The sequence below is a fragment of the Neofelis nebulosa genome, chromosome 18, assembly GCF_028018385.1.
Source record: "Neofelis nebulosa isolate mNeoNeb1 chromosome 18, mNeoNeb1.pri, whole genome shotgun sequence".
Classification (NCBI taxonomy): domain Eukaryota; kingdom Metazoa; phylum Chordata; class Mammalia; order Carnivora; family Felidae; genus Neofelis; species Neofelis nebulosa.
In genome coordinates, this window is record NC_080799.1 from 37,168,700 (window position 1) to 37,194,567 (window position 25,868).

The window sequence follows — 25,868 nt, forward strand, 5'->3', positions numbered from 1 at the left end:
TGTGCGTGGATGACTGTGACAGGCACACAGACGTCACTCATACACAGAATGGCAGCTTTGATGCCATCCACCCATAGGGCGTGGTGATCGATGGCCATTTGGACGCCCCAGCAACCAAGTCACTTTGACCCTCCTAGGATGTAAAATGTAACCACACGGCAAACCATGCATTCAGAAATGAAATGTTCTGAAAGGAAGAAATGTGTCAGTCCTAAGCCTACATTAGCCATAAAGGGTTTAAGTGCTTCTTCATTGGCCTGTGACCAGATGGTACCATAAGAATTAGACTTGTTTATCTCCCTCCTAATTTTAACTAGAGACATATTTGGAATAATAATGGAGCAGCACTTACTTAAGAAACAGATAAAATCCATAAATATCCTGGAGGGCCATTGACTTTCCCTCTGTGCTGGAGGGGTTTCATATGCCTAAGTTAGCAGTGAATTTCCCAATAGGTCCCTTGAGATTCAGAGCTGCAGTGTTTATTATCAATCTGATGCCAGGATTAGAACAAGGTCAGCAGTGCCAAATTCGTGCCTGACAAGCAGTGAATCGCTCAAACCAGGGAAAGTCAAATGTCAAGAGAACCGTCAGAGTTGAAATAAGACATAATGAATAGCTTGCTGGTAAGTCAAACCCTGATGTCACAGAACCCAATGTGGGAATTACAGGATGCATAAACAGTGGTCCCGAATCCCTTTCCGTCTACGTTTTGTAAAACCCGTATTTGGAAAGGCAATCTAATGTCCATACAAAATTTCCCAGCCTACTACCTCAACAGAATTATTTTCAGTTTAGCTATACCTCCTGGTCCTTTTTCATGCAGAAACACTGCTGTAAATATATAAGCACTGGTTATATATGCTTTTATATTCCACTGTGTTCATTTACATTGTATTTTAAACTTTTTTTTTTCAGGTCATTACATCGTCTAGTCCTCACAGTTCTTTCCAGTTGTGTATAAAATGTTATAACCATTACGAAACCATAATTCATTACATTATTTTCCCTTTTTAAAAAATATTTATTTTGAGAGACAGAGAGAGCACACGTGTGAGCAGGGGAAGGGCAGAGAGAATCCCAAGCAGGCTTTTCACTGTCAGCACAGAGCCCAACACAGGGCTCAAACTCACAAACCAGGAGATCAGGACCTGAGCCAAAACCAAAAGTTGAATGCTTAATTGACTGAGTCACCCAGGGGCCCCCATGCCTATTTTTCTTTTAATTGTCTATTTGTAACAGACCCTTGGAGGTAGAATTCAAAGGGTTAATGGCTATAACCATGTCTAGGAGTCTTGATCTATAGTATCCTATTAATACCCCAAAAGTTTGTTTCCATCTAAAAGTACTATTAATAACACACCAATGTACCAGTTTTAAAACAGTCAAGCAGCTTCGAGCATTATGGCTCTTTTTGCTGTTTTAGAAGGAGCATGTGCTATCTTAGAGTTGCCTTAATTTGAGTTCCTTTGAATAGCAGTGAAAATGGAAAAAAAAAGTGAGTTGTCTTTTCCTCTTTTTGAAACATTTAACTATTTTTACATAAAGATTTTTATGGACAGTTTGTATATCTAAGTAATTTATTAAGACTCCAGTTGCAATATTTCACACACAAAAAAAGTCATAAATGTGGCAACACGGGGTCTAGTGAAGACCAAAGGCTTTGGGTTCAAATAGAACAACTGATGTCTTCTAGCTCCACGGTCTAGGGAGAGTTATTTATCCTTTGTAAGGGCCACATTCCTCTTTATATTAGGGATTATAATGGCACCGCCGACCTCACCAAGTTGAATCGTATAATGTATGAGAACTGCTAGGTATGTTACCCATGAAATGGTAAGTACTCAGCAAGTTATCATAGATCATAACAGTGATAAGCGTCTCCTTAAATTGGGATTTATTCTCGTTCATATATATACTTTAAAAAAAATTTTTTTTTCCATTTTTTTAAATTGCTTAAATCAGGATTCTGCTAACTATGGCCCGCATTGGCCTGTTGCCTGTTTTTGTCAATAAAGTTTTATTGGAACACAGACACATCCTTTTTATTCACCATGTGTGTCTGAGGATGTTCTTGTCCTGCAGGGGCAGAGCTGAGTAGTTACAACGGACACCAGATGGCCCACAAAGCTGAGAATATTTACTAATTAGACCTTTATAGAAAGATTGGTGGCTTCTGGCTTCAATCATTAAAGTCCAAAATGTTCTTTTAAAATAATTCCAACAATATGGAAGAATTCAATTTAACTCATTCCTCTTTATCCTTTAAGAACTTATTCTTTGTAAAAAAAAAATTTAATGTTTCTTAAAAAAAATGAGGGTTTTTTTCTTTCTGGTTTAGAAAGTCTTTTTTCTTCTGCTTACTATTTTCTCTCTTGACCCCCAAAATGGAAGAATGCTTTACACCTCTACTTTGCCATGGCTGCCCATTTTTTCTCTCTGTAAATCAGAACATATGTTCATTATATTGAAAAAATCTCCATGTCCAATTAATTTTTATACAGCTGTGTAACTGCCACTCAGATGAGGATCTAGAACATGACCAGCACCCTAGAAAATCCCTTGCAGCCAGTATTCCCCCCACAGTGACCACCACTCTGCCCCTCATGAACACGGACAGGTTTTGCCTCCTTTTGAACTTTTTTAGGACATTAATCTATAGTAATGCATATAACTAAAGCGTATCATTTATTTAGGACTGCATGGCGTTCTGTTATATGAACATACTGAAATTTATTTATACATTTGTGGTCGATGGGCATTTGCGTTATCTTGCAATTTTGTCTGCTTTGAACATTCGTGTACATTTTTGGTGCAAGTAGGCACTTAATTGGGAATATACCTACAGATGAAATTGCTGGGTCATAGCGTGTGCATATACTCTGTTCCAGTAGACACTTCCAAACAATTTGCAGGGAAAGTACAACCCGTTTATGTTCCCATCAGCAGAGCGTGTGGTTCTGGAAACTTCTGAGTGCCCGGTTTCTCCCTTCTAGGAGAGAGGCAAAGTGGGCTTGTATAACTGATTGCTGGGTGTGTGCATTATGGCACTGGTTGGATGTTCTTGTATGATCATAGCTCATAGTTTAGAGACCCCCAATTCCTTCTCCATCTTCCTTCCTTCTTGTGTAGAGTGGAGCAAGAGGACTGTGGTGTCTGCCCCACATACTTTCCTGAGTTGACATCTAATCTAACCATCTCTGTCCACTCTCCCACTCTTCTCTGGCAACTGTCTCACCCCTATCTGGTACTTCAGACTTGCGAGAAGAAAGAGGAGGCCAGAGGAACACCGCTGCTCCCAATGGAGGAAGAGGGCTGTCATCAAAGCCGTCTCAGAGCTCTCTTAAGTTGTAGCCCACCCTGTCCATCAACAGACTGGTCTTCCTTCCACTCTGGTTATGGACAGCAGTGACAGCAGCTACAGGGGACTTCCTAGAAAGGTGTATACCCCTTTCTGTTCTTCTCCATTCTCCTTCTTCCTTCTCTCCTTCCCCTCCCTTCCGCTTTCCTTCCTACCTCTCCTCCTTTTTCTCCTCCATGCCACAACCAAGTCTTGAGTGCCCTTTAAGTCCTTGCCCTGTCCTTGAGGATGAGGAATGTGGGTACAACGGACAATGGACGGGATCCCCTTTGGTTAAGGACTCCACAGTCTCGGGTAGCCTTTTGACCACCCTTCACTAAAAAGGAAACCAGGAAGTTGCAATACCATTTTACTTCCTCAAAGATCTTCCTCAACCTGGCATGTGGGATTATTGCTGTCCTTTTCTATACCTGCCCCCCAGCGCCGGCCGCTTATGTCTAGGGCCTTTTAAGACACAAGGACCCCCTTGTGGTATTAAAAAGCCCTCATACTCATACAAGATGAGTCATAGTACTTTCAGGACTATTGATGGGGGAAATGAGCAGTTGTCAAAAAGTTACTGTGAATTCATTTATGCTCACAAGTGCATATGCCTGCTAAGCCATGGCACCTTGGCCATCCATACATGTGTGAGGCACATGCATTAAGCAGACTCCACAGGTGTTTGGCCCACACAGGATTTCCTGGACATCTTGCCATTTTTCTGCAGTTTTACTCTAGAGAATTATTTCTCCCCACTCCCACCATCTGTTGGAGAATTGCGACCATGTATGTTGTCTGATGTTTGATGGGGCTGCACAATCTCTATACTCTTCTTCCTTCCCCTTCTTCAGGAACACACAGGCTGGGGACCTGTGTGCATGCAAGTCCCCAAGTCCACAGTGCACCGTTGATCGTGTGGCCTGTGAAATCTCAGCCAGATGGCGACCAGCAGCACTGCCTCATGCAGTGCTCCGGGCTCTGCCCACAGAGCAGAGACCTCAGCTGGAAGGTGGTAGTAAAACACTGATGCCAAAGACAGCCTGTCTCTGCATCTGACTGGATACTTTTAAGCTTGGCCCTATTTTTATGTTGCTTTTGTGACTTCTCAGCATTACACAGAAATGGAATATTCTGACACTTAAATAAGGGAGATGCATCTTCCAGATTTAGTCTATTTGTGTCCAGGTTCTTGTACTATCACCATCACCGAAGGTTTTTTAATTTTTTCTCTCCGGCAAATTGTTCATTGACCCTCATAGGTCATGGATACAGAGGTCCTAGGCTCTGGAATGCTATTTCCAGATCCAAGGTCACCTGGCTTTGAGTCAAGAATGTAAAATTAACAAAGGTAAGGCACCAAGGTCAGTAATCAAACGATCTAGCTGACCTCACTCTGTTCCAGGCCCACAGACTCCATCCCAGACCTGACAGCAGTTTCCTTCCAGGGCAACTGGACAAAGAGAACACGTGGTGTCAACCCTGCAGACCCCAAGCTGTCCTCACTCTGGGGACCACAGTTCAGAGCTCACAGTGACCGAATCTGTTATCGTCGAGAGCATGAGCCTGTCATTGACGGTGCCCTAGATTTCGACAAAGAAAATTGTTCCTTTGCCATTTCCAATTCCATTCGGGCTTCTGAGAAACATGAAGTGCCCAGTCCCTGGGCAAGACATGAAAACAGGATTGAAACGGGGTCAGCTCCCCTCTTGGCATTGACAGCAAAACCCTAATGGGATCAGCAGCGACATCATCCTGACGTCTTTCGGCTATAGATGGAAGTTGGTTCCCTGTGGGGAACCACCAAAATCTATGCTCGGATCTTTGATCGGAACTCGCTTGCCCTGAGAGTTGGCCTTGATTTCTCGGCTTCAGAAATGATTCCTGACCCCTCTGCTTGGGACTTCACAGATTGCTTCCTCTCTTTGTCTTATGCTGATGCTCCAGACAGTGTATCAGAAGCTGATCAAGGAAAGGAGCCTCGTGTCATCTACAGTCAACACAGTTGTATGGACCCTCTGTGTGCTGAGCCCTGTGCCAGGGACTGGGGATATAAGAAGAATATGGCAGGATGCCCACCCTGAATAAAGTCCCCACCCAATGGAGAAGACGTAGAAGCAAGTGGCAACTATACTGGAGTGCGACAGATTCTCTGCGGATGAAAGACCCAGGATGTTGTGGAAGGAGAAACCGTGATCTCGTACCCATGTCCTTGTGCATTCAGGGAAGACTTCCTGCAAGTGGAGACCTCTGAGCGGCACTGAAGAGGTGCCCACTGGCTAGTTTTCAGCATGATACCACACAGCTGGTACATCCAGAGTAAACTGTCATGGGCCCTGGTGATGGGGATGACAATTCACAACGGATCCTTACCAGTGATTTCCTGCGGATAGAGTTCTCTGTAGTTACCATATATCCTGAGAGCAGGAGAGTTTCATCCGCATGCCTTGCCTGCCCCCGAGACCGGGACAGGTCTCCAACAGTGATTCTGTCACCGGGATGGAATTTACTGGAGACCTCCGCACTGTAGCCCCATCACTCAAATCTGCCACCCCACCCACCTGTAACAGCCTGCCTTACATTATGTGTGGGGAGACGGACACTGAAGAATCTTGGATGCAGCAAGCATACAGCTGGTCTCATCCGGTGTCCCCCCCACCCCCTGGACACCCTAGCTCCTCAACACAAAAGCCAGGTCCTTTGTGATTGGGCCCCCTTCGATCACTTCTTCCTCCCTGCAAATTCTGCACCTCTCTCCGATGTCCAGATGCCCCACGTTTCTCCTGCCTCCAGCCCCATGCACAGGCATCTCATCTTGCCAGAATTACTGGTTTGCAGGATCCTCCCTCCCAAAGGACTCAGAGTTAGCGGCACCCCAAGACTACGTTGGATTTGTCTCTACATGAAAATACAGGGATGCCGCCAACCACGTGCTAAATGTTTTTTCAATTTTTTTAAATGTTTTATTTATTTTTGAGACAGGGAGAGACAGAGCATGAGCAGGGAAGGGTCAGAGAGAGGGAGACACGGAATCTGAAACGGGCTTCAGGCTCTGAGCTGTCAGCACAGAGCCAGACATGGGGCTCGAACTCACGGACTGTGAGATCGTGACCTGAGCCGAAGTCAGACGCTTAACCGACCGAGCCACCCAGGCACCCCATCTAAATGCTTTAAAAATGTTCTTTTCTCAGTGAATGAATGAGCGAGCAAATGAATGAGGGAGTAAGGCAAGACCAAATGAAGCCTTGGGAGAACCAAAGAGCATCAGCTTCCTTGACTAGAAATGAAAGAGGGCATCACACCCAGCTTCCTCAAACCACACGCTACATCCTTCCATAGCGTCATTGCCTCGGGGCAGGTGCTTTGGCCCGACACCAAGAAAAAGCAGTATGTGGATATGTGCCAGCGAGGGTCTGTGTGTGGGCTGGTGTCACAAGATGTACTGCAGCATATTTTCAGGCCCTGCACAAAGCCTAAAGGGTACAGGTCCAAAATGAACTTTTTACAAGCGACCTCGGGGGAGAAATGCTCAGGAAGTCTGAAGGCTACGCACACCACATGCTATAAAATCTCTTCCCGAAGCAATCCCCTCAGCTCTCAGACAGTCTTATGGAGAATGAAATCTAATCTGAAAAGCTACTGCAGTCCCTCTGGAAGTGCAGAGGAGTCTGAGGACAGATAAGGAACTGATTTCTCTTACTTTGGACATAACAGATTCCTCTTGGAGGGCGAAGCCTTCTCTCTGGACGTGCCCTCCGGGGATCACAGACTCCACGAATTGGCAAGGCAGAGGGCGGGGGGAATGAGATCCACCAACACCCCCAGCTGCCCTGGCTTCATGCAGGAACTAACAGTATCTCCAACGATTCCTGAGCAATGGGTGTGCACGTGACCTCACTGAACTCCAGCACGACTCGTAGGAGATGCTGTCACGTGCTGCTTGTAGGCGCTAGAGAGAGTGCGCAGATTCCTTTCTGAGCGTCTGTAAAATGGGTGTGGTGATGGCTCCAAACACATTGGGCTGACATGAGGGTTGCATGGGTTAATTTTGGAAAATCCTGGCATAGTGCCTGAAATGGAAGGGAATTTATGTAACTTTGTTAAATATGAGAATAGGAAGATAGGTTAAGGAATGGATGAGTGGATGGGTAGGCAAGCAGAGTACCGGGACCAAGGTCAAATGGGTTCTAAGTGCTGAAGGCAGTCCAGTGCGGGCAGTCTCCACCCGACAGCATGCCTGGACTTGCTCCTCAAACCTGTCAGGTAAGGGCCCTCCCTCCTGAGGCTCATCCTAGTGTTTTCTACGTGCAACGTTCTTTCTTGTGCTTTTGGGGAAGGTGTCTGTTTGAATTTGCATTGCCTCCTTTTTGCAAACTAGAAACGAGCGTGTACCTTTTGAGTGAGCGGCTGGATACATACTCCGCAGCCTCACAGCATCATCCAAGCAGCTAATGGAAGCAAGTCTCAGGCATATGGCTGATTCTGTCTCAATTATTCTCACCTGTTCCCTTTTAGATTTTACATCTTTCTGGCCCCTGCCTCTTAAAGCCCCACCACTCTGCCTTTTCATGGCAACACTGGAAAGGGAGAGAGCTGGGATGCCTGCTCTGTGTATGGGCCTTACAGCCTTCCTCAGGGCGGCACAGAACTCAGAGGTTGGCAGGGATTACCTGTGGCAGACAACATCGTGCCCCCTGAAGACAGATACAGGAAGAACTTTCGAACAGGTGTGACATGCATGGATGGAGAGGTGTCCTCAGGTGTTGGTGAGCCTCCTGCCCCTAGATGTATATATGCGGCTGCGGGGGTGGGGGTTGCAGCTTCAGGCAGGGACCTGTCCTCTCAGGTGCAAGGAGGATGACACTGGAGCCTGGCCGCACACCCACAGTGGCCCAGGCTCTCTGTGCTCCCAGGAGAGCACTTAGCTTTTGTCTTCCCAGCAAGAATGAGTCTGCTTCAGGAAACAGATTTAATTGTCCCACTTACCAGCTCCAGCTCACAAGACCACATTGACAAAGATCGCGGCCTCTTTGTCATGGAAGAAACAGACGGTGGAATGAGCATCTTAGAGCTGTTCCTTCGAAAAATGACCCTCGCCGCTTCACCCCAGCTGAGGACATGCATACTTCTCAGCCTCTTACTCCCAAGCCCACGGCAAGCTCCCTTTTGATCTGTGTTTCCTCTATTTATATGGCAGAAAAACTCACCCGGCAGATCTGAACATGTTTGCAGTGCTGCCTAATTTAAGCCCCGGAATGCAGGGAAAGAAATAGAAACAGAAAATAGGGATTCAGTGCTTGCTGTGTGCTGCAGGCCATGAAAAATATCAAAATCATGAAACACGGTCCCTGATCTCCCCCAAGGAGATTACAATATACTTGAGTAAATTAAAAACGAAATAAGAAAGTATTTGAACTACAGTTCAGTGAACTAGTAGAAGGCCACAAGGCAGGAAATGAGTGACTGCAAAATGACTGGAACAGGCTGTAATTGGGATTGAGAAATGTGCGTCTGCCCTCCTTTTGCGACACGGGTCTGGTTTACCGAGGTGACTTATTCAGAGAGAGATGTTTGGTGAGAAGGCAGTCTTTGTATTTACATCGTGAAAGGAATCTAATGATGTTTCTTCCTTACCCAGACTGACCCTGTTCTGGGCATACAAAACATGGACGGAAACATGGTGAGAAGACTCACTTTTGTGTCCTCCCAAACTCCAAAGGGAGAGGAAAGTCAACAGCACGCAGTAGTTTCGAAGGGACGGCACTGGTGTTTTTGAGAAGAGGAAGCCAAAACGTAGAAGGGTTTGGATGAGCAGGTGGGGGTGCCGGCGTAGACGATGAGATGATGATACACAGGATCCCGGGACAAATGTGATCATGTGCAAAGTTCTGGAGGCTGTCGGAAGGAAAGGAATTGAAACTGAGATGTCCCTTCCCATAACTTAGCCTGCACCACTGGTGAGCCAGCACCCTTCCTTGTAGGTGATGAACTTACAAAGGGATAAGTTTTCTGTTATCTCCCCTCAAAAATGCAATGCTTTTGGGGGTGCCTGGGTGGCGCAGTCGGTTAAGCCTCCGACTTCAGCCAGGTCACGATCTCACGGTCCGTGAGTTCGAGCCCCGCGTCGGGCTCTGGGCTGATGGCTCCGAGCCTGGAGCCTGTTTCCGATTCTGTGTCTCCCTCTCTCTCTGCCCCTCCCCCGTTCATGCTCTGTCTCTCTCTGTCCCAAAAATAAATAAAAAATGTTGAAAAAAAAATTAAAAAAAAATGCAATGCTTTTGTAGCCCTGATACCAAGAGGTATACATGCCTCTATGGTTGCGGTACAACTGAGACTAAATCAGCAGCAGCCCCGTTGGGGCTACAAACACATCACAGCACAGGATTAAAAGTAGGCGCATGTGCACACATACGACTGCGCATGCGCACCCTTCCAGGCATGCTCACGCATACGCCCGCGCATGCACATCTGCACATACGTAGGCACGCATGCATATGCGCATGCGTGCTTGCACAAAGCACAGTAAAGAGCAAAGGGAAAGGAAACCAAGGGGCATGGGATATTCTCACGGGCACTTTTCCTGCTGAGGTGCAGCAGCTTCAGGGGACCTAGGCAGCAGGGGTGGAGGCCGTGGCTTTAACATCCAAGGTATGTGGATGCATAAATCTGAACTCTCCAGTGAATCAGCGCATCTGTGAAAAGACTAGAAAAAGCTGTCCATAAAAGTGAAGGCAGTAAAAGTCGCCTTGCCATCTCTTTGAAGCTCTTGAGTGAGAAATTAAAACCTAAATGAATATCCGGGCACCTGGGTGGTCAGTCCGCGAAGCGTCCAAATTCGGCTCAGGTCATGATCTCACGGTTTGTGGGTTAGAGCCCCACGGTGGGCTCACTGCTGTTAGTCACTGCAGAGTCTGCTTCGGATCCTCTATCTCTGCCCCTTCCCAGCTTGTGCTCTCCGCACCCCAAAATAAATAGTTTTTAAAAACCTAAATGAGTATGGAGGTCCAAATGTACACTAAATGGCGTGGCAAAGGCAGTCACATTTTTTTTTTCATACAGAAACTGTTACCTTGGGAGTACCTTGGGAACCACAGAAGAAGCTAACTCAACCCCACTGTAGGAACATTCCTATAGCCCAGTGTGCTTGGGGGCCCCATGCTCTCTAGGGGGGAAAACAACCTCTGCTGAGTATTAGCTCAGACTCAGAAGTTACAAACAGCACAAGGAAGAAATCCACCATGAGGTCAGCACACACAGCAACCAGACATATGTGAATCCCAACAAGGACTGGGGGAGGAGGCAAGGCAGAGAATAATCTGAAAGATGGTGGGTTTGAAATTATTAAATATAGAAGTTTTTTTTAAGTCATAACAGAAGAATGAGACATTATGATAAAAACGAACGGGCAGAATTTTTAAATGGCCAGGTGAATATAAGAACTAGAATAGATTAAATGACAGCATAACGCTAAATATTACTAATGAAAGAATAAATGAGCTGGAAAATAGATCTGCGGGAAGCATCTAACCACAGGACAGAGTGATAAAGGGATGGAAAATACTAAAGCAAAGTGAATAACCTAGAGAACAGAATGAGAAGGTTTAGAATACTTAAAACACAATCAGAAGAAAAGAGAATCGTCGCTTGTCCTTAGGGGCTTGCAGCTCAGAGCAATGTGATGCCACTATGCACCTTATTAGAACGGCTAAAACCCGAAACACTGACAACATGAGAAATGCTGGTGAGGATGTGGAGTGACGGGAGCTCAACAGGGGACACGAAATGGCACGGCCACTTCGGAAGAGGGCTTGGCAGTTGCCCACGAGGCTACACACCTTCTTACCACACAATCCTACCATCGTGCTCCTAGGTCTTTCCCCAAATGAGCGGGAAACATATGTCCACACAAAACCTGCACACGGATGTTTATGGCGGCATTATTCATAATTGCCCCAACTTGGAAGCAGCCGAAATATCCTTCAGTAGGGGAATGAGCAAACTGTACATCTATGCAATGGCATATTATTCACAAACAAAAGCAAGCTGTCAAGCCATGGAAGGACGTGGAGGAACTTAAATGCATACTGTTCTCAGCACAAGCCCTGCACTGTAGCCACTGCTGCCCAGGAGCTTAAAGGAAGGATCCAAAAGACCTCTGAAGTTCCCATCATGTGCATTTCTAGCCATAAGTACAACATGGAACAGACGCCAGATGATTACGAAGCCCCTCGGTTCTAATTCTGAATAGAGTTCCTCTGCCTTCATTTATCAACTTTTACTGCTGCCAGTTCGTATAGCAATATGCTCCAGCTTGAATTATTCCACTTACCCATTTGCTCTGTTATGGGCTGAGTATGGTTAAAAACACTCACTTTTTGATGTTTTGAAATTGATATTTTGTATCATTTTAAATTTTGTTGCATCTTTTTATAAATCAGATGACTGCCCACGTTTAAAAAAAGATGCATGTTGGGGCACCTGCGTGGCTCAGTCGGTTGAGTGTCCGACTTCAGCTCAGGTCATGATCTCACGGTTCGTGAGTTCGAGCCCCGTATCGGGCTCTGTGCTGACAGCTCAGAACCTGGAGCCTGCTTCCAATTCTGTGTCTCCCTCTCTCTTGGTCCCTCCCCCCCTCATGCTCTGTCTCTTTCTCTCAAAAAAAAACGTTAAAAATTTTTTTTAATTAAAAAAATATAAATAAAAAATATGCATGTTGTTACTGTGAAAGAAACCTGTCTGAAAAGGCTACTGTGTGCATTATGGTTCCAACTATGGGATGTTCTGGAAAGGGCAACACTATAGAGACCATTAAAAGATAAGTGCTTGTCAGGAGTTGGGATGGGGCATGAGGAGAGGTGAATCGGGGGCACACGGGAATTTTAGGGCAGTGAAACTATTCTATACGATACTGTAATGGCAGATAACATGGCATTAAGCATTGGGCAAAACCCACAAAACCATACAACACAAAGCGTGAACCGTAATGTGAAGTGTGGAATTTAATTAATAATAATGTATCAATACCTGTTCATGAATTAAAAAAAAAAAATTACCACCCCACTGCCAGCTGTTAATAGAGGAAACTGAGGCAGGGCGGGGGGGAGGATGAGAGGAGTGTATGGGAACTTGCTGTACCCACTGTACTTCTCAATTTTTCTGTAACCCTAAAATTACTCTAAAAAGTACATGCTATTAAGTTTTTAAAAATGGGGGGGAGAGGGAGAGTCGATATTCAAAGTAAGGATGGGTGAGATTTTTCCAGAATTAAAGTTATAAGTCACACGTCAAAGAACGCCACTGGGTCACAGAGCAGAAAAAATCCTAAAGCAAATCCACATTTCAATTCCACACCGAAGACAAAATGAAAGTCTCAAAAACAATCAGAGAAAAAGCACGGAGTGCATAGAAGGTAGCAACAGTTAGATTACTCGCCGACTTCTCAACGACTATAATCCAGATCAGAAGAAAACTCAGTAACATCTTCAAAAGGTCCAGAAAAAAATCATTATCCACCTAGATTGCTCTGTTCAGCCAAATCATTCAAGAGTGAGAAAGAAAGCAACTTGAAAGCATTAATTGTGCTAAACTCTTCCAAAGGGAATCAAAGAAACATTTGCAGTATTTCCTTTACTTTTCTCTGCCTGTTTCATATTATATCTTAGATAACACACACGCCCCAAAATCATACTTTCCGTTTAACATTATATACATCTTCTGTGATTTTCACTGTCCTTGAAGGATAATTTTTAAAGTCTGAATCGTAGCGTAAGTGCCATAGTTTCGTGAACTGCTAGACAGTTTAATTGCTAGACGTTTAGATCAGAGAATTTCCTCCTAAATGGCAATTGGATGAAACACACATAAAAGATGAAATAATGCTACGCACGCCTACTTTTTCTTTTCCATTGAAAACCACCTGCTTCTCTAGCTGCCTGCTCAAGTGGCGAGGTGTTTAGTTTGCAAGGAGCCATTCAGAGCTGATCGAGAAGCCTCTTTTCCATTCGTGCTTTTTGCCCCAAGTGCACTGGTGGTGGGTGACTTCCTGGAATAGCTCCAGATGTTCTAAAGGAAAACGAAAGAAGCAACATATATGCGAGGACTGCCGTGTGCCAGGCATGGTGCTGGGCGTTTCCACCCTGTGAACACTACTATTTATGAACACTTACCATAAGCCGGGCACTACCTTTAGAAAGTTTGCACCCATCAGCTCATTTGGTCCTCCCCAGAAGTCTAGGAAGTATGCACTATTATTATATCCATTTTATAGACAGGAGAGATATAGTTCTGAAGGAGCTAGGAAGTGATGAAGTCATACCTGGAACATGAGCCTTTCCATGGTAGGGCCCTATTCCAGGCTTGGGTGGGTGTCAGAGACACAGGTAGAGAAAAGCAGGAAGGGCAGAACGCAATGACATTAAAACAAAAACAAAAACAAAAACATGACCTGGACTGAACGTAACTATCCATTATCTCACTTCATCCTCCTCACGAGATCAGGTAGGTATTGTTATCGTTATTACCTTCTCCCAACCAATGAGCGCATGCAGACATGGTGCCATCAGGAACTCGCCTGCAGGTTGCATGTCCAGCTGTGGGTCACCCGCGTGTGTCCAGAACCAGAGTGTATACCGTGCTCCTCACTGCCTGTGGCTCTTGTCCTCTGTCCAGGCGAGATGGAGGAGCTGGAGACACTGTGGCTCACGGGGATCTGCCACAATGAGAAGAACGAGGTGATGAGCAGTCAGCTGGACATCGACAACATGGCGGGCGTGTTCTACATGCTGGCGGCTGCCATGGCCCTCAGCCTCATCACCTTCATCTGGGAACACCTCTTCTACTGGAAGCTGCGCTTCTGTTTCACGGGCGTGTGCTCCGACCGGCCGGGACTGCTGTTCTCCATCAGCAGGGTCAGTACCTCGGGCGGCTCGTTCTCGATGCAGCGGCAGGTCCAGAAGAGCACGGGGCTCCCAGAGAATCGAGGACTCTGGACTCCTGGGTGGGGGGTGATTTGCACATCCTGCCCTCGCTCACCAACCCCTGTTGGGCTTGTCGTAAAGACATCCAGATTCTGTGTGTTCCTAACCCAGGGGTAGCAAACCCAGGTGACGGCGGAAGCCAGAGAGGGAAGGAAAATGGGTAATGCAGGCTGGGCATGAGAAAAATAGCACCAGTGAGATGAAAAACAGCAAATGTCCCTGGGGTTCAAGGTGAGGGAACACTTGAGAATGCCTACCACACCCAGAGGGGGCAGTCCTCAGGTCCTGCTGAGTATTGTCTTATGGGAATTCAAGGGCAATATTATCAGGTCTTGTAGGTTGTCAGAGAGAAAGTAGACACCTGATTTTATGTGAAGCCTTTCCACTCTTTAAATATTAGTAACTAGTTCCATTTTTTTAGACAACACCAAAATACCACGTAGGCCAAACGAAGTAGTCTGTGGCGTCCACCGTGAGCAGCCGATGTGCTTTACGACACGACTACCATTCCTGTGCAGGATGTTACAGTTTATGCACACATCCCAGAAGGACACATATGCCAAAACCAAATATACATCCCATGCCATGCTCTGCGTCTGCACATCTAACAAAACACACAGAGCGTCTGCATTACAACAGAGCCTCCAATGAAACAAAGACACGAAGGGCCACGAGGAAAGGCACACATGTCAAACAGAAAACAAAATATACATTCAACCCAGCATGAACTATAGCCGCAAACACACATGCTATAACGAACTCACCCACAATGCAAGGAAAACCCCTCTCCTGTTACACAATGTGGCATGTGTATATTACCATAAAAAAGCACATATGGGTCATCAGTAATAGCAACGATCATGGAAAATGCCTGTATTTGTGCAGCACAGATAGGTGCCAAGCACCCTGTACGGACTTCATACTCTTCATCTCATTTCACCTACAAGCCATTTCTGTGAGGTGTGTAACTGTTCTTCATCCCAGATTACAGATGGGGAATGAGGTCAGAGGATCATCCATGGCTGCCCAGCCTTGGTGGAGCCGGGACTTGAGCCGAGGTGGTGTGGTACCAGCCGGAGCACAGGTTCCCACACAAGCAACAAACATCAAATACAAGCAACATAAGAGATTTGATACAGATCATACTATATGACACATATGTGCGTGCAACTGACATGATCTTGTTGTCACTTACATCATATGTACGTATCATTCGCTCATCTTCTAACAGAATATAACATCTATTTACCTCACAGCCCATCAGTCATTCTTCCATCCATCTGCCTAGTTCATCCATCCATCCATCCGTTTCACCCGTACATCCATTCATTTCATCCATCCGTCCATCTATCCATTCACCCATCCATCCATCCATCCACTCACCCATTTCACCCATACATCCATTCATCTCATGTATCCACCCACCTGTTTTATCTATCCATCTACCCATTTCATTCATCCATCTGTACATCCATCCCTACACCCATTTACCTATCCATCCATCCATCCAGTCCATTTATTTATCTACCTATTTCTCCCATTTACTCACCTTGGAATGTTTTCACTCTGAAAGAATTTAATGAATTAAGACATGAAACATGGTGAAAAACACTTGGGTACAAACACCTGGTTTTATATGCTAATGGTTATTGGGAAAACTAAATAATCATTTTTAAAGGAATTTGTGTTTTCTTAGCATTTGGTGATTTCAAGAACTTTGGAGATTCAGAAGGCACATATTAGCTTAGTGAGGAAGATTTATTTTTTTCTGTTCAGTGGCACTCTTAACTTGCATTCTGTGCAAATACATATTTCCTAATTAACTTGATGGCATCTAAACACAGACTGCTTAAAAATAACAATGTGCACGCATCTAGCTAGGTATTATGCCAACTTTAAGCTAATTCTCTCCACCAATTACTAAAGGCTTTCCATACCCAAATGACTCTGGGATTATCATGAGCAAATGCACACTGTTGCATTTCCTTGTAAATCCTGCTTGGATCTGGAAGAGCATTTCCTCTGAGATACCATTAAGGCAGCCAGTTGAGAGGACCGTCATTATGAGGCCTGAACTAAATCCCCCGCTTCCCTTGCAAGCATCTTGAGCAGGACTGGGGGGCAGTGGGGCACACAAGAGTAGGCATCGTCAGCTTTACAGGCTGGAATCTGAACTTTAGTCTCCCCTCCCTGGGGGAGAGAGGACCCCGTGCCTCACAGGAGCACTGCAAGGACTTTTGTGCCCCTTGGGGACTCCCATCCACCAGTATTCCTGTGTCCTCAAAGGCTGCAGGGAATGCTACGTGAGCACTGACCCTCCTTCTCCCCAGATACTATCTTTTAAATAAGTGCAGCCCTAATATGTGTGAAGACAAAGATTTCATATTTAATATACTTTTCCTGCCTCTCTCATTTGTTAGGGAACTCAGAATGAGCTCAGCACCCAATTTCACGCATAGCAGGGCTTTCAGATTGCTTAAGAAAAATGTTCCTCCTTTCTGATCAAGGGCTAACACACAACTCTTAAATTTGTCTTATGGGCACGTTCACACACATGCCAGCTTACATGTATATTCTTTACACCGAGCAGGCCATACACACAGAAACAGAAGCGCCCTCGTTGTAGGCATGTAAACATTTTCTTTAACAAACGTGCAGTGGGGAATCCCCAAGCCAAGAACCCACTTTTTCCTACCAAGCCAAGATCACAACCCCACAACGAATCATGCCCAGCGTGCGAGTAAGGGCCAGGTGACTGACGTCCCCCTGTCATCTCTAATCCTGACAGCACCTGTGTGTGTGTGACATGACCACACCCATCCTATGGATATGGAGAAACTGAGGCCCTGAAGGGCGGAACGGGACCCTTTCAGCCTCACCTTATGTCTCCTGCTTCACCTATCATGCCAGAACAAGGCAGGAAAGAGGACTGTCTTGTGCACCGGGCTGGGTTGCATGCTTCCGTCCATTTCTGAGTGTAGGGATGTGGATCCAGTATGCTCTGAAAGGTGCCTGCACCCGAGGCAGGTGTTTTCCTGCACAGCAGCCAGGGGTCTCCACTCACCAGTTCTGGTAAGCACCTTCAACACCCAGCCTGTGGACCTAGCTGTTGCCACACAGCAGACACATGCAAGTGTCCCCAAGGGCTCGATGTCCCTTGGGAAGCTCCTGGATAGTGCAGCAAAATACAGACTGGACATATGGGCACTCCTGGCCTGCCAAGGGAGCGGGCCAGAGCTTGAAGAAGTCGTTCACTTCACATGAGAACCCAGTTTCTCCCACAGCTGGAGCCTTTGGCTTTTCCGGGTTAAAAAATAAATGTGCCCTCTAGTCTGCAGGAGGCTCTTAATTTTTCTCTCCAAAATGTTCTCCCTCTCCCCTAGAAGAAAATAGTCAGTGTCACCAGCAAAAAGAGCCCACCTCGGTTTTCGGCCATGAGGAATTGGAGACGTAGCAAAGACAGAGACCACGGGATGGAGACTGTGGCAGCCTGTCCCATGGGCTCCTTGGAGGGGATCCTGGGGACAGTGACGGGCTTCTGGCTCCCCCACAGTCAGGACCAAGAGAGCAGAAGTAGATACTGCCTCAGTCTGCCAGGGCCCCTATCACCAAACACCACACACTGGGTGGCTTGTGAACAACAGACACCTACTTCTCATGGTTCTGGAGGCTGGGAGTGTGAAATCAGGGTGCAGCGTGGTCAAGTGAGAGTCCCCTTCTGGGTCATAAGGCTTCTCCTTGTGTCCTCACGACGTGGAAGGGCCGTGGGCAATGTGGGGCCTCTCTTACGAGGGCAGTCATCTGCCTGGCCAGCGCCCCACCATTATGACCTAACCCCCTCCCAAAGGCCCCACCTCTTAACACCATCAACTTTTAGGGTCAGGATCTCATTATGTGAATTTGTTGGGGGGACACAAATGTGCAGGCCTTGGAAGATACATCAGGGGTCAAGCCCAGACTCCAGGGAACCACAGAGGGCAGTAGGGTGCATGCCTCATCAGGAGTGTTCTGAGGGGTCAGGGGCCCTTGAGGAGAGCCACGGCGGGGCCGAGGGAGGGTCTGGGCTGCTGTCCGAGGAGAACAAACCTTCGGTAGTAAAGGGTAGCATGCGTCTTCTTGCAGCCGTGGGAAAGTGTGCAGTGGGGTCTCGTGCTAGTGTGTGAAGGAGTAAAAGGTGACAGAAAAGAAGGGCACCAGAAAAGGTGGGCACCCGGTCAGTTGACCCTTCGCCTTTGGCTCAGGTCGTGATCTCACGGCTCACGGGTTCAAGCCCCGCGTCAGGCTCTGCTTGGGATTCTCTTGTCTCCCTCTCTCCCTGTGTCCCTCCCCACCCCTCAAAAATAAATGTTAAAACACATTTTTTTTTAGGCTGCAGCAGCTTATCCAAGGTCACAGAGCTACTAACAGGTGGAGCTGGGACTCACTTCCAGTGGGTTCCAGGCTCTGGCTCTTTCTGTGTGTCTCTGATATGCACCCCCTCCTCCTCAGCAGCCCATCAAGAAGGCGGGTCAACTGAGTGGGAGAACACTAGCACCCAAGCCTGGGGTATGGGCTGGGTCCATCGCGTGGCCTCCTTTCCGAGGCTTCCCCCTGCACCCCAGCAGCTCGAAGTGCCTTCCCAGTATCCTGTGAGTCCTAGGGCAAACTGGGGAAGAGCAAAAGCGGTCAGCAGCCATCCTCCTGCTCCTGAAACATAACTCAGCCCCCTGACCACCTCTGTGGGCCCCCCTCAAACAGACAGCCAGCCCATCTCCGCTGCTTTTAACATATTGCTCTGTCAGGGAAGGGGGGGGGGAACAGAAGTTCTTAAAATCTCTAGCAGTGTGGGAGGAGCTCATTAGAACAAAATTACAGATTTAGAAAAAAAAATGTTTTTTTAAGTAGGCTCCATACCCAATGTGGGGCTTGAACTCACGACCCTGATACCAAGAGTCGCATGCTCTACCAACTGAGCCAGCCAGGCGCCTGTAGAGAACAACAAAAATTAACTCCTATTTTTTTATAATACTGACAAAATGAAACCAAGGCACAGACCTGGGTTGATCCAAACGTACAGGAGATACACCGGTTTTCACCCACACAAGCCAAATCTCGCTGGGTCAGGGTGTAAGATTCTCATGTTACTGAGCTGGGTGGGAGGTGTGGGTTCACAGGCCAGGTTCAGAAGCACCGTGCTGTGAACTGTACAGTGCATTTGGGTGATCCCATCACCCAGCAGCCACAGGAGCACGCACTGGAGACCTTGCCTCCTGGCAGCAGGTAAGCAGGAACCACACGCGGCACAGAGATGCACAGAAACTCTGTCTGTCTGTCTGTCTCTCTCTCTCTCTCTCTCTCTCTCTCTCTCTCTCACACACACACACACACACACACACACAGAATATATTAAGCGGCATAAGTGAAAAGTCCCAAGTGGTTCCAACCATGTCCTTTCTCTCCATCCCCTGTACCGTGCTCCCTCCTATGATGGCTTCACTCTCAGGCTAACATCCCCACATAGTGACAAGACTAGTTCCCCGCGTCTGCTCCTTCTATTCCAGCTTCTGTATCTATCCTTCCCCAAAATGTGTGATTGATCACCCATGGATTTGATGTCCACCCTTAGAGTGACCACAAAGGGTTTTCTGGTTGACCTGCTTGGGTCTCATGCCTTGACTGACAGCTTCAGTGTGTTGCTGGGGCAGCTCCCCTGAAGAATTAATAATGGGTGGTCCTTTTATGCCAGTTTATTCTATTTTTTAATGTTTTTTAATTCATTTTTGAGAGAGAGAGAGAGAGAGAGAGAGAGAGAGACTGTGTGTGTGTGTGTGTGTGTGTGTGTGTGTGTGTGTGTGTGAGAGAGTAGGAAAGGAGCAGAGAGAGAAGGACACACAGAATCCGAAGCAGGCTCCAGGCTCTGAGCCATCATCACAGAGTCTAATGTGGGGCTCGAACCCACGAACCGTGATATCATGACCTGAGGTGAAGTCAGACACCCAACCGACTGAGTAACCCAGGGGCCCCGTGCCAGTTTAATAACTGACCCTGGTATCCACACTCCAAAGATGATCCTGAGAAACCAGGGGGAAAGATGAGTTAGCAACCCACTTATCAATCCAGTACCCCAGGTTCCACTGTGGAGGCACTGAGACCTGTATGGTTACGTGACCGTTAGTCGATACCTTCTCTCAAACTCTGTGTATGAGTGTCATAGGCAAACGTGTCAGATCGTCTTGAGCCAGGGAGACCAGAGAAGCCGGGCACTTTGCCACTGGTCTGGTACATTTAAGAAACAGTACCAGGATTCAGATTGGGTTTCGCCATCTCTCCGAGGCTCCTCCCAGAAGGACACATCTCACCTTCGCAGGTAAAGCCTGGGTGTGCAGTGTTTTTGTGTCCCTGCTGCCACTGATGATGTCTCGTGTTCTTTCCCACAGGGCATTTACAGCTGCATTCATGGAGTACACATCGAAGAGAAGAAGAAGTCTCCAGACTTCAACCTGACCGGATCCCAGAGCAACATGTTAAAACTCCTTCGGTCAGCCAAAAACATCTCCGACATGTCCAACATGAACTCCTCAAGAATGGATTCCCCCAAAAGGGCTGCAGACTTCATCCAAAGAGGTTCCCTCATCATGGACATGGTTTCAGATAAGGGAAATTTGATCTATTCAGACAACAGGTCCTTTCAGGGGAAAGACACCATTTTTGGGGACAACACGAACGAACTGCAAACATTCGTGGCCAATAGGCACAAGGACAGCCTCAATAACTATGTGTTCCAGGGACAGCACCCTCTCACGCTCAATGAGTCCAACCCCAACACGGTGGAGGTGGCCGTGAGCACAGAATCCAAAGCGAACTCCAGGCCCCGGCAGCTTTGGAAGAAATCCATGGAATCACTGCGCCAAGACTCCCTGAGCCAGAACCCTGTCTCCCAGAGGGACGAGGGAGCAGTGGAGAACAGGACCCACTCCCTAAAGAGTCCTAGATACCTTCCAGAAGAGGTGGCCCATTCGGACATCTCGGAAACTTCGAGTCGGGCCACGTGCCCCAGAGAGCCAGACAACAACAAGAACCACAAGACCAAGGACAACTTCAAAAGGTCAGCAGCCTCCAAATACCCCAAGGACTGCAGTGAGGTCGAGCGCTCCTACCTGAAAACCAAAGCGAGCTCCCCCAGGGACACGATCTACACCATCGATGGTGAGAAGGAGCCCAGTTTCCACTTAGCCCCTCCCCAGTTCGTTGAGAACATGGCCCTTCCCGAGAACGTGGACTTTACAGACCCCTACCCAGACCACGACGAGAACTTCCGCAAGGGGGACCCCGCGCTGCCGGCCACCAGGAACCCCCTGCACAATGAAGACGGACCCCCCAACAATGACAAGTGTAAGTTCTACTCCAAGCACTTCACCCTGAAAGACAAGAGTCCCCCTCACAGCGAGGGCAGCGAGCGGTACCGACACAACTCCACCCACTGCAGGAGCTGCCTTTCCAACCTGCCCACCTACTCAGGCCACTTCACCGTGAGGTCCCCATTCAAGTGCGACGCCTGCCTGCGGATGGGGAACCTGTACGACATCGACGAAGACCAGATGCTCCAGGAGACAGGGAGCCCAGCCGCCCAGGAGGAGGTCTACCAGCAGGACTGGGCGCAGAACAGCACCCTCCAGTTCCAGAAGAACAAACTCAGGATCAGCCGTCAGCACTCCTACGACAACATTGTCGACAAACCTCGGGAGACAGACCTTAGCAGGCCCTCCAGGAGCATAAGCCTCAAGGACCGGGAACGGCTTCTGGAGGGAAACCTGTACGGCAGTCTCTGTAGCGTGCCCTCAAGCAAACTCTTGGGGAACAAAAGCTCCCTCTTACCCCAGGGTCTGCAGGACAGCAAACGGAGCAAGTCTCTCTTGCCGGACCACACCTCCGAGAACCCTTTCCTCCGCTGCCATGGGGACGAGCGACGCTTAGTCATTGGGAGATGCCCCTCGGACCCTTACAAACACTCGCTGCCGTCCCAGGCCGTGAATGACAGCTACCTTCGATCGTCCTTGAGGTCCACAGCGTCGTACTGTTCCAGGGACAGTAGAGGCCACGACGACGTGTATATCTCAGAGCATGTTAGGCCTTATGCTGCAAATAAGAACAATATGTACTCCACCCCCAGGGTTTTGAATTCCTGCAGCAGTAGACGTGTGTACAAGAAAATGCCCAGTATCGAATCTGATGTTTAGAACCTTCCATTAATGTTTTATCTATAGGGAAACATACGTAACGGCCAACGTTCTGGAGGGTAAATGTCGGATGTCCGATGGTGCCTGCAAAGAGTAGGGGATTTAGGAAGGTATTTTTTTTGTTGGTTCTTTTGCACCTGGCTCCATGCCATAGTCTTCCCCTCAAGGAATCTTGTGAGGCGTGTGCGGAGCATGGCAGATACCGGATAGGTGAGTCCTTAACCAAAAAAAAAAAAAGCAAATAAATAATAAATAATAGGGCAGGTCTCCGGGACACGCCCTCTAGGGATGTTGGCAATAACGATGCGTCGGAGGCCAGTGGTGATGTTATGATTTTCTATATTCCAAAGTCCACGAAGACCAGTCCACCATGTAATTTCCTCATCAGAAATGCCTAACAGTCTCTCTCATCCAGAATAAGCAATATGGTACGCATGTAAACCCGAAACAGACACAGCAGTTACGAATGCGTCTGCACCGCAGCGAGATGTACGTGCAAGAGATTAGGAAGTTTGGCTTTGTACCCGTCTCAGCTTCAGTGTCATGCCTCCCGTCACTGCCCCGGCCCGACCCCAGAACCAACCCCAGGCTCCGCCCCCCCCCCCCACCACACACACAAAGAATCGCAAAGTCCCGTGTTCACAGTAACCATGCTACCTTCACTAGAGTCTGTTTCCAAGACTCATCTGGAGGAAAAGGCCAGGAGGGCCCTCAGGCGGAGAACGACGAGAATCTCTCTGGATGTCAACTTGTGTGTTTCACAGACACTCTCTCACCCTTGGCTTCGATGGTCTTGTTCAGAGCTGCACAAACCGATACGTGTATGTCTCCCACCCCTAATCTGTGGATCGTCTGTCTCTGGACACAGAGGCTGTTGTAGTTTATCCCGAAGATTCCTATGTACGTAAGTCTGCGTTTCCCGCCCCCCCCTTCTGGTGACGACTCAGGGTTGTATAGTATCTGTTACCCCTTACCTCCTAGAGTGACCATCACTCGTTCGGTCCCCGAACAGCTATGGTGGAGTCCAAGTGTGTGTCACTGTTCCCAGGGTTGTCAACATCGTGGCATATGCCAGCAGCCACGTGTGTACCGTGATCTGTGAAAAGTACGATGCCGTCTGTCCACTGAAGGCTGGCACGCTTTTAGGTTAATTGTCCTTAACCTCATGAAATTCAGTTGGACACTTGTTCCCACCCCAACCTCCTCAGATCAAAAGCCTTCAAAACATGAGAGACCCTCATGCATCGACCCTGAGCATCCTCCAAAATCATGGATAAACTTCAGTGGCAAACACGATTTCTCTCTTCTGAAATATTCGCTCGATTGGAGGCACAGTGCTTCACCAGCACCAACAGAGACCTATGACAAACTCCCCAGAGCATTTGTCATTTCCGAGCCACCCCCGTTGTCCGATTCTTGCTTTATTCAGATCTGTGTGTGTGTGATACGAAATGATACGCCTTCAAAAAAAAACAGTGTGGGGAGAAGGGGAAGCTTCAGCATCAGAAGCTCTTGGCACAGTGCCTCACTCACACCAAGTCCCCCCCCCCCCAAAAAGGTAGTTGTTATGTTCTGACACTTTTTCAGAATTTCCTAGTTTAAAAACTAAGTATTATAACCCCCACAAACAATGTTAGTTGCACATTTTATATAGTTCTGATTTGGATTATTTTACATTCATTATCACCCCTGAGATTTCTGGGATGACTAGGCCTCAGGTTCTGTAGAGTGGCTGAGTCTGCTTGACAAGAAGATACTGTGGAAACCCTAAGCTAAGATGAACCTAACAGTCTCCTGGTTTCCTCCCGCATTTTGCTTTGGGTTCTCAGAGAAGGGGACGGAGGGGTAGCTACCTTGTTTCTTTTACACATGGCACGTTCTGTCTTGTAGGCAGGGTTTTCCTGCCAGGGGGCGGGGCCAGGAACGATTCTTTCAGAGCTTCAGGATTCATTGAATAGCTCCATCGTTGGGCCAGTGCACCCGGCAGTAATGAGAAGTGGTCGCAGTAAGTGTCAGGGTCATCGGTGGGGAGGCAGAGGGACCAAAAGTCCTCTCCTCACCTTTGAGGTTGAGAGGCCCAAGAGGCTGGCTAGGCACCGAGGACAAACGTATTCAGACATTGTATTTTCTTTCTCAGATGGTATGCTTCTACTGCCCAGGAGCCAACAGTGGAGAAGCCTAGACTGCGAGAGCCCCATATCCATTTCCCGTCTTAGGCACAGCCCTGACTGTATTGTCTTTTAGAACTTTCTGCCTCTGCCCTCCCGTTGCTTTCCAGACCTACATTCCCCCCAGCCAGGATCACCTCCTTCCCTCACAAGACTGGCCTGTCATGACGTGAAATGAATTACAAAGTCTCCCCAGCACACACGGCAGTGTTGTATCATCAACCCAAAGAGGCTTTCTGTCTTCTTCCCGTGTCCTCAAAACCCAAGGGGGCTGCCAACTGTGACAGAGACCTCCAGGGAGAAGGTGACTTACACTCATAACGTCCCATAGATCAAAAACCCTCCTGCTAACAACAGCATAATTTTTGCTCTTAACCCCATATTTATCTAGGTAAAGAGACTAAAGATGGGGCTTTTGGAAGAACCAACAGTAACATACTGAAAAAAACACATGCTTCCTTTAATACCCAAAGTGGTTTTTTTAAACAAAATAAACAATAAGGATTGGAATGCTATATATAATGAATGTATAATTTCCCTCTTTTCCAAATTCGTTGACTCTCAACGGTGATGATCGCAAACATCAGAAAACTGACCGTCGAATCAGATGGGCAATTGCCAAGAGAAAGATAATGACGCGGAGCGATTCCAAAGTAATCAAGTCAGTTCTGTTCTTTGCAGAAGCCTATCAAGGCATAAATAGGAAGCCCTTGACTCTGGACCCATCACAGATGGTTCCGCTGACATTCCAGCGTGAGATCTTAGATCTCAAAGAGCCAGAATCTCTGAACCCAAATCTGTGCCTGAGTTTCACCTGACTCAAGTCACAGCTGGCATCCATAATGGTACTTTGGCCACCCTAACTGGCCTTCTCTACTTGAGAGGGATCCGGCTCTTTCTTCTGAATGCAGACACATACGTTTCTGTTGATCGGTAACAGTATACACAGGCCCAGCTTAAAACACTCTGTGTAAGAGGAGGGCCTTCTAGGGCATGAATTCTACCCTGGAAACCTTTGAGTTTCTCAAAAATAGTCCTCACTATCCTTACAGTCTTAGGCCACTTCTGGCTTCACTGATCTGAGAAGACAGGTTCCTCATGCGTCGTTTTTCTGCCAGTGAGGCTTCCTTGAGAGGTGCGGGATTATGATCTCCCCACTCTTCTGTCC

General features: G+C 47.4%; 1 protein-coding gene and 1 long non-coding RNA gene across 2 annotated transcripts in view; both read left to right on the plus strand.

Annotated features, from left to right (window-relative positions):
- Window positions 1-24,893, plus strand: part of GRIN2A (glutamate ionotropic receptor NMDA type subunit 2A) — a 372,891-nt gene extending 347,998 nt beyond the window's left edge. The window contains exons 13-14 of the mRNA XM_058711579.1: window positions 14,009-14,247; window positions 20,733-24,893. Coding sequence (XP_058567562.1) covers window positions 14,009-14,247; window positions 20,733-22,532 — 2,039 coding nt within the window. The 3' untranslated portion in view covers window positions 22,533-24,893. The remainder of the gene's footprint in view (window positions 1-14,008; window positions 14,248-20,732) is intronic.
- Window positions 9,271-11,991, plus strand: LOC131501450 (uncharacterized). Its single transcript, XR_009256793.1, has 2 exons — window positions 9,271-9,385; window positions 9,625-11,991. It is a non-coding gene; the product is annotated as an uncharacterized LOC131501450 (long non-coding RNA).
- Window positions 24,894-25,868: the final 975 nt, after the last annotated feature.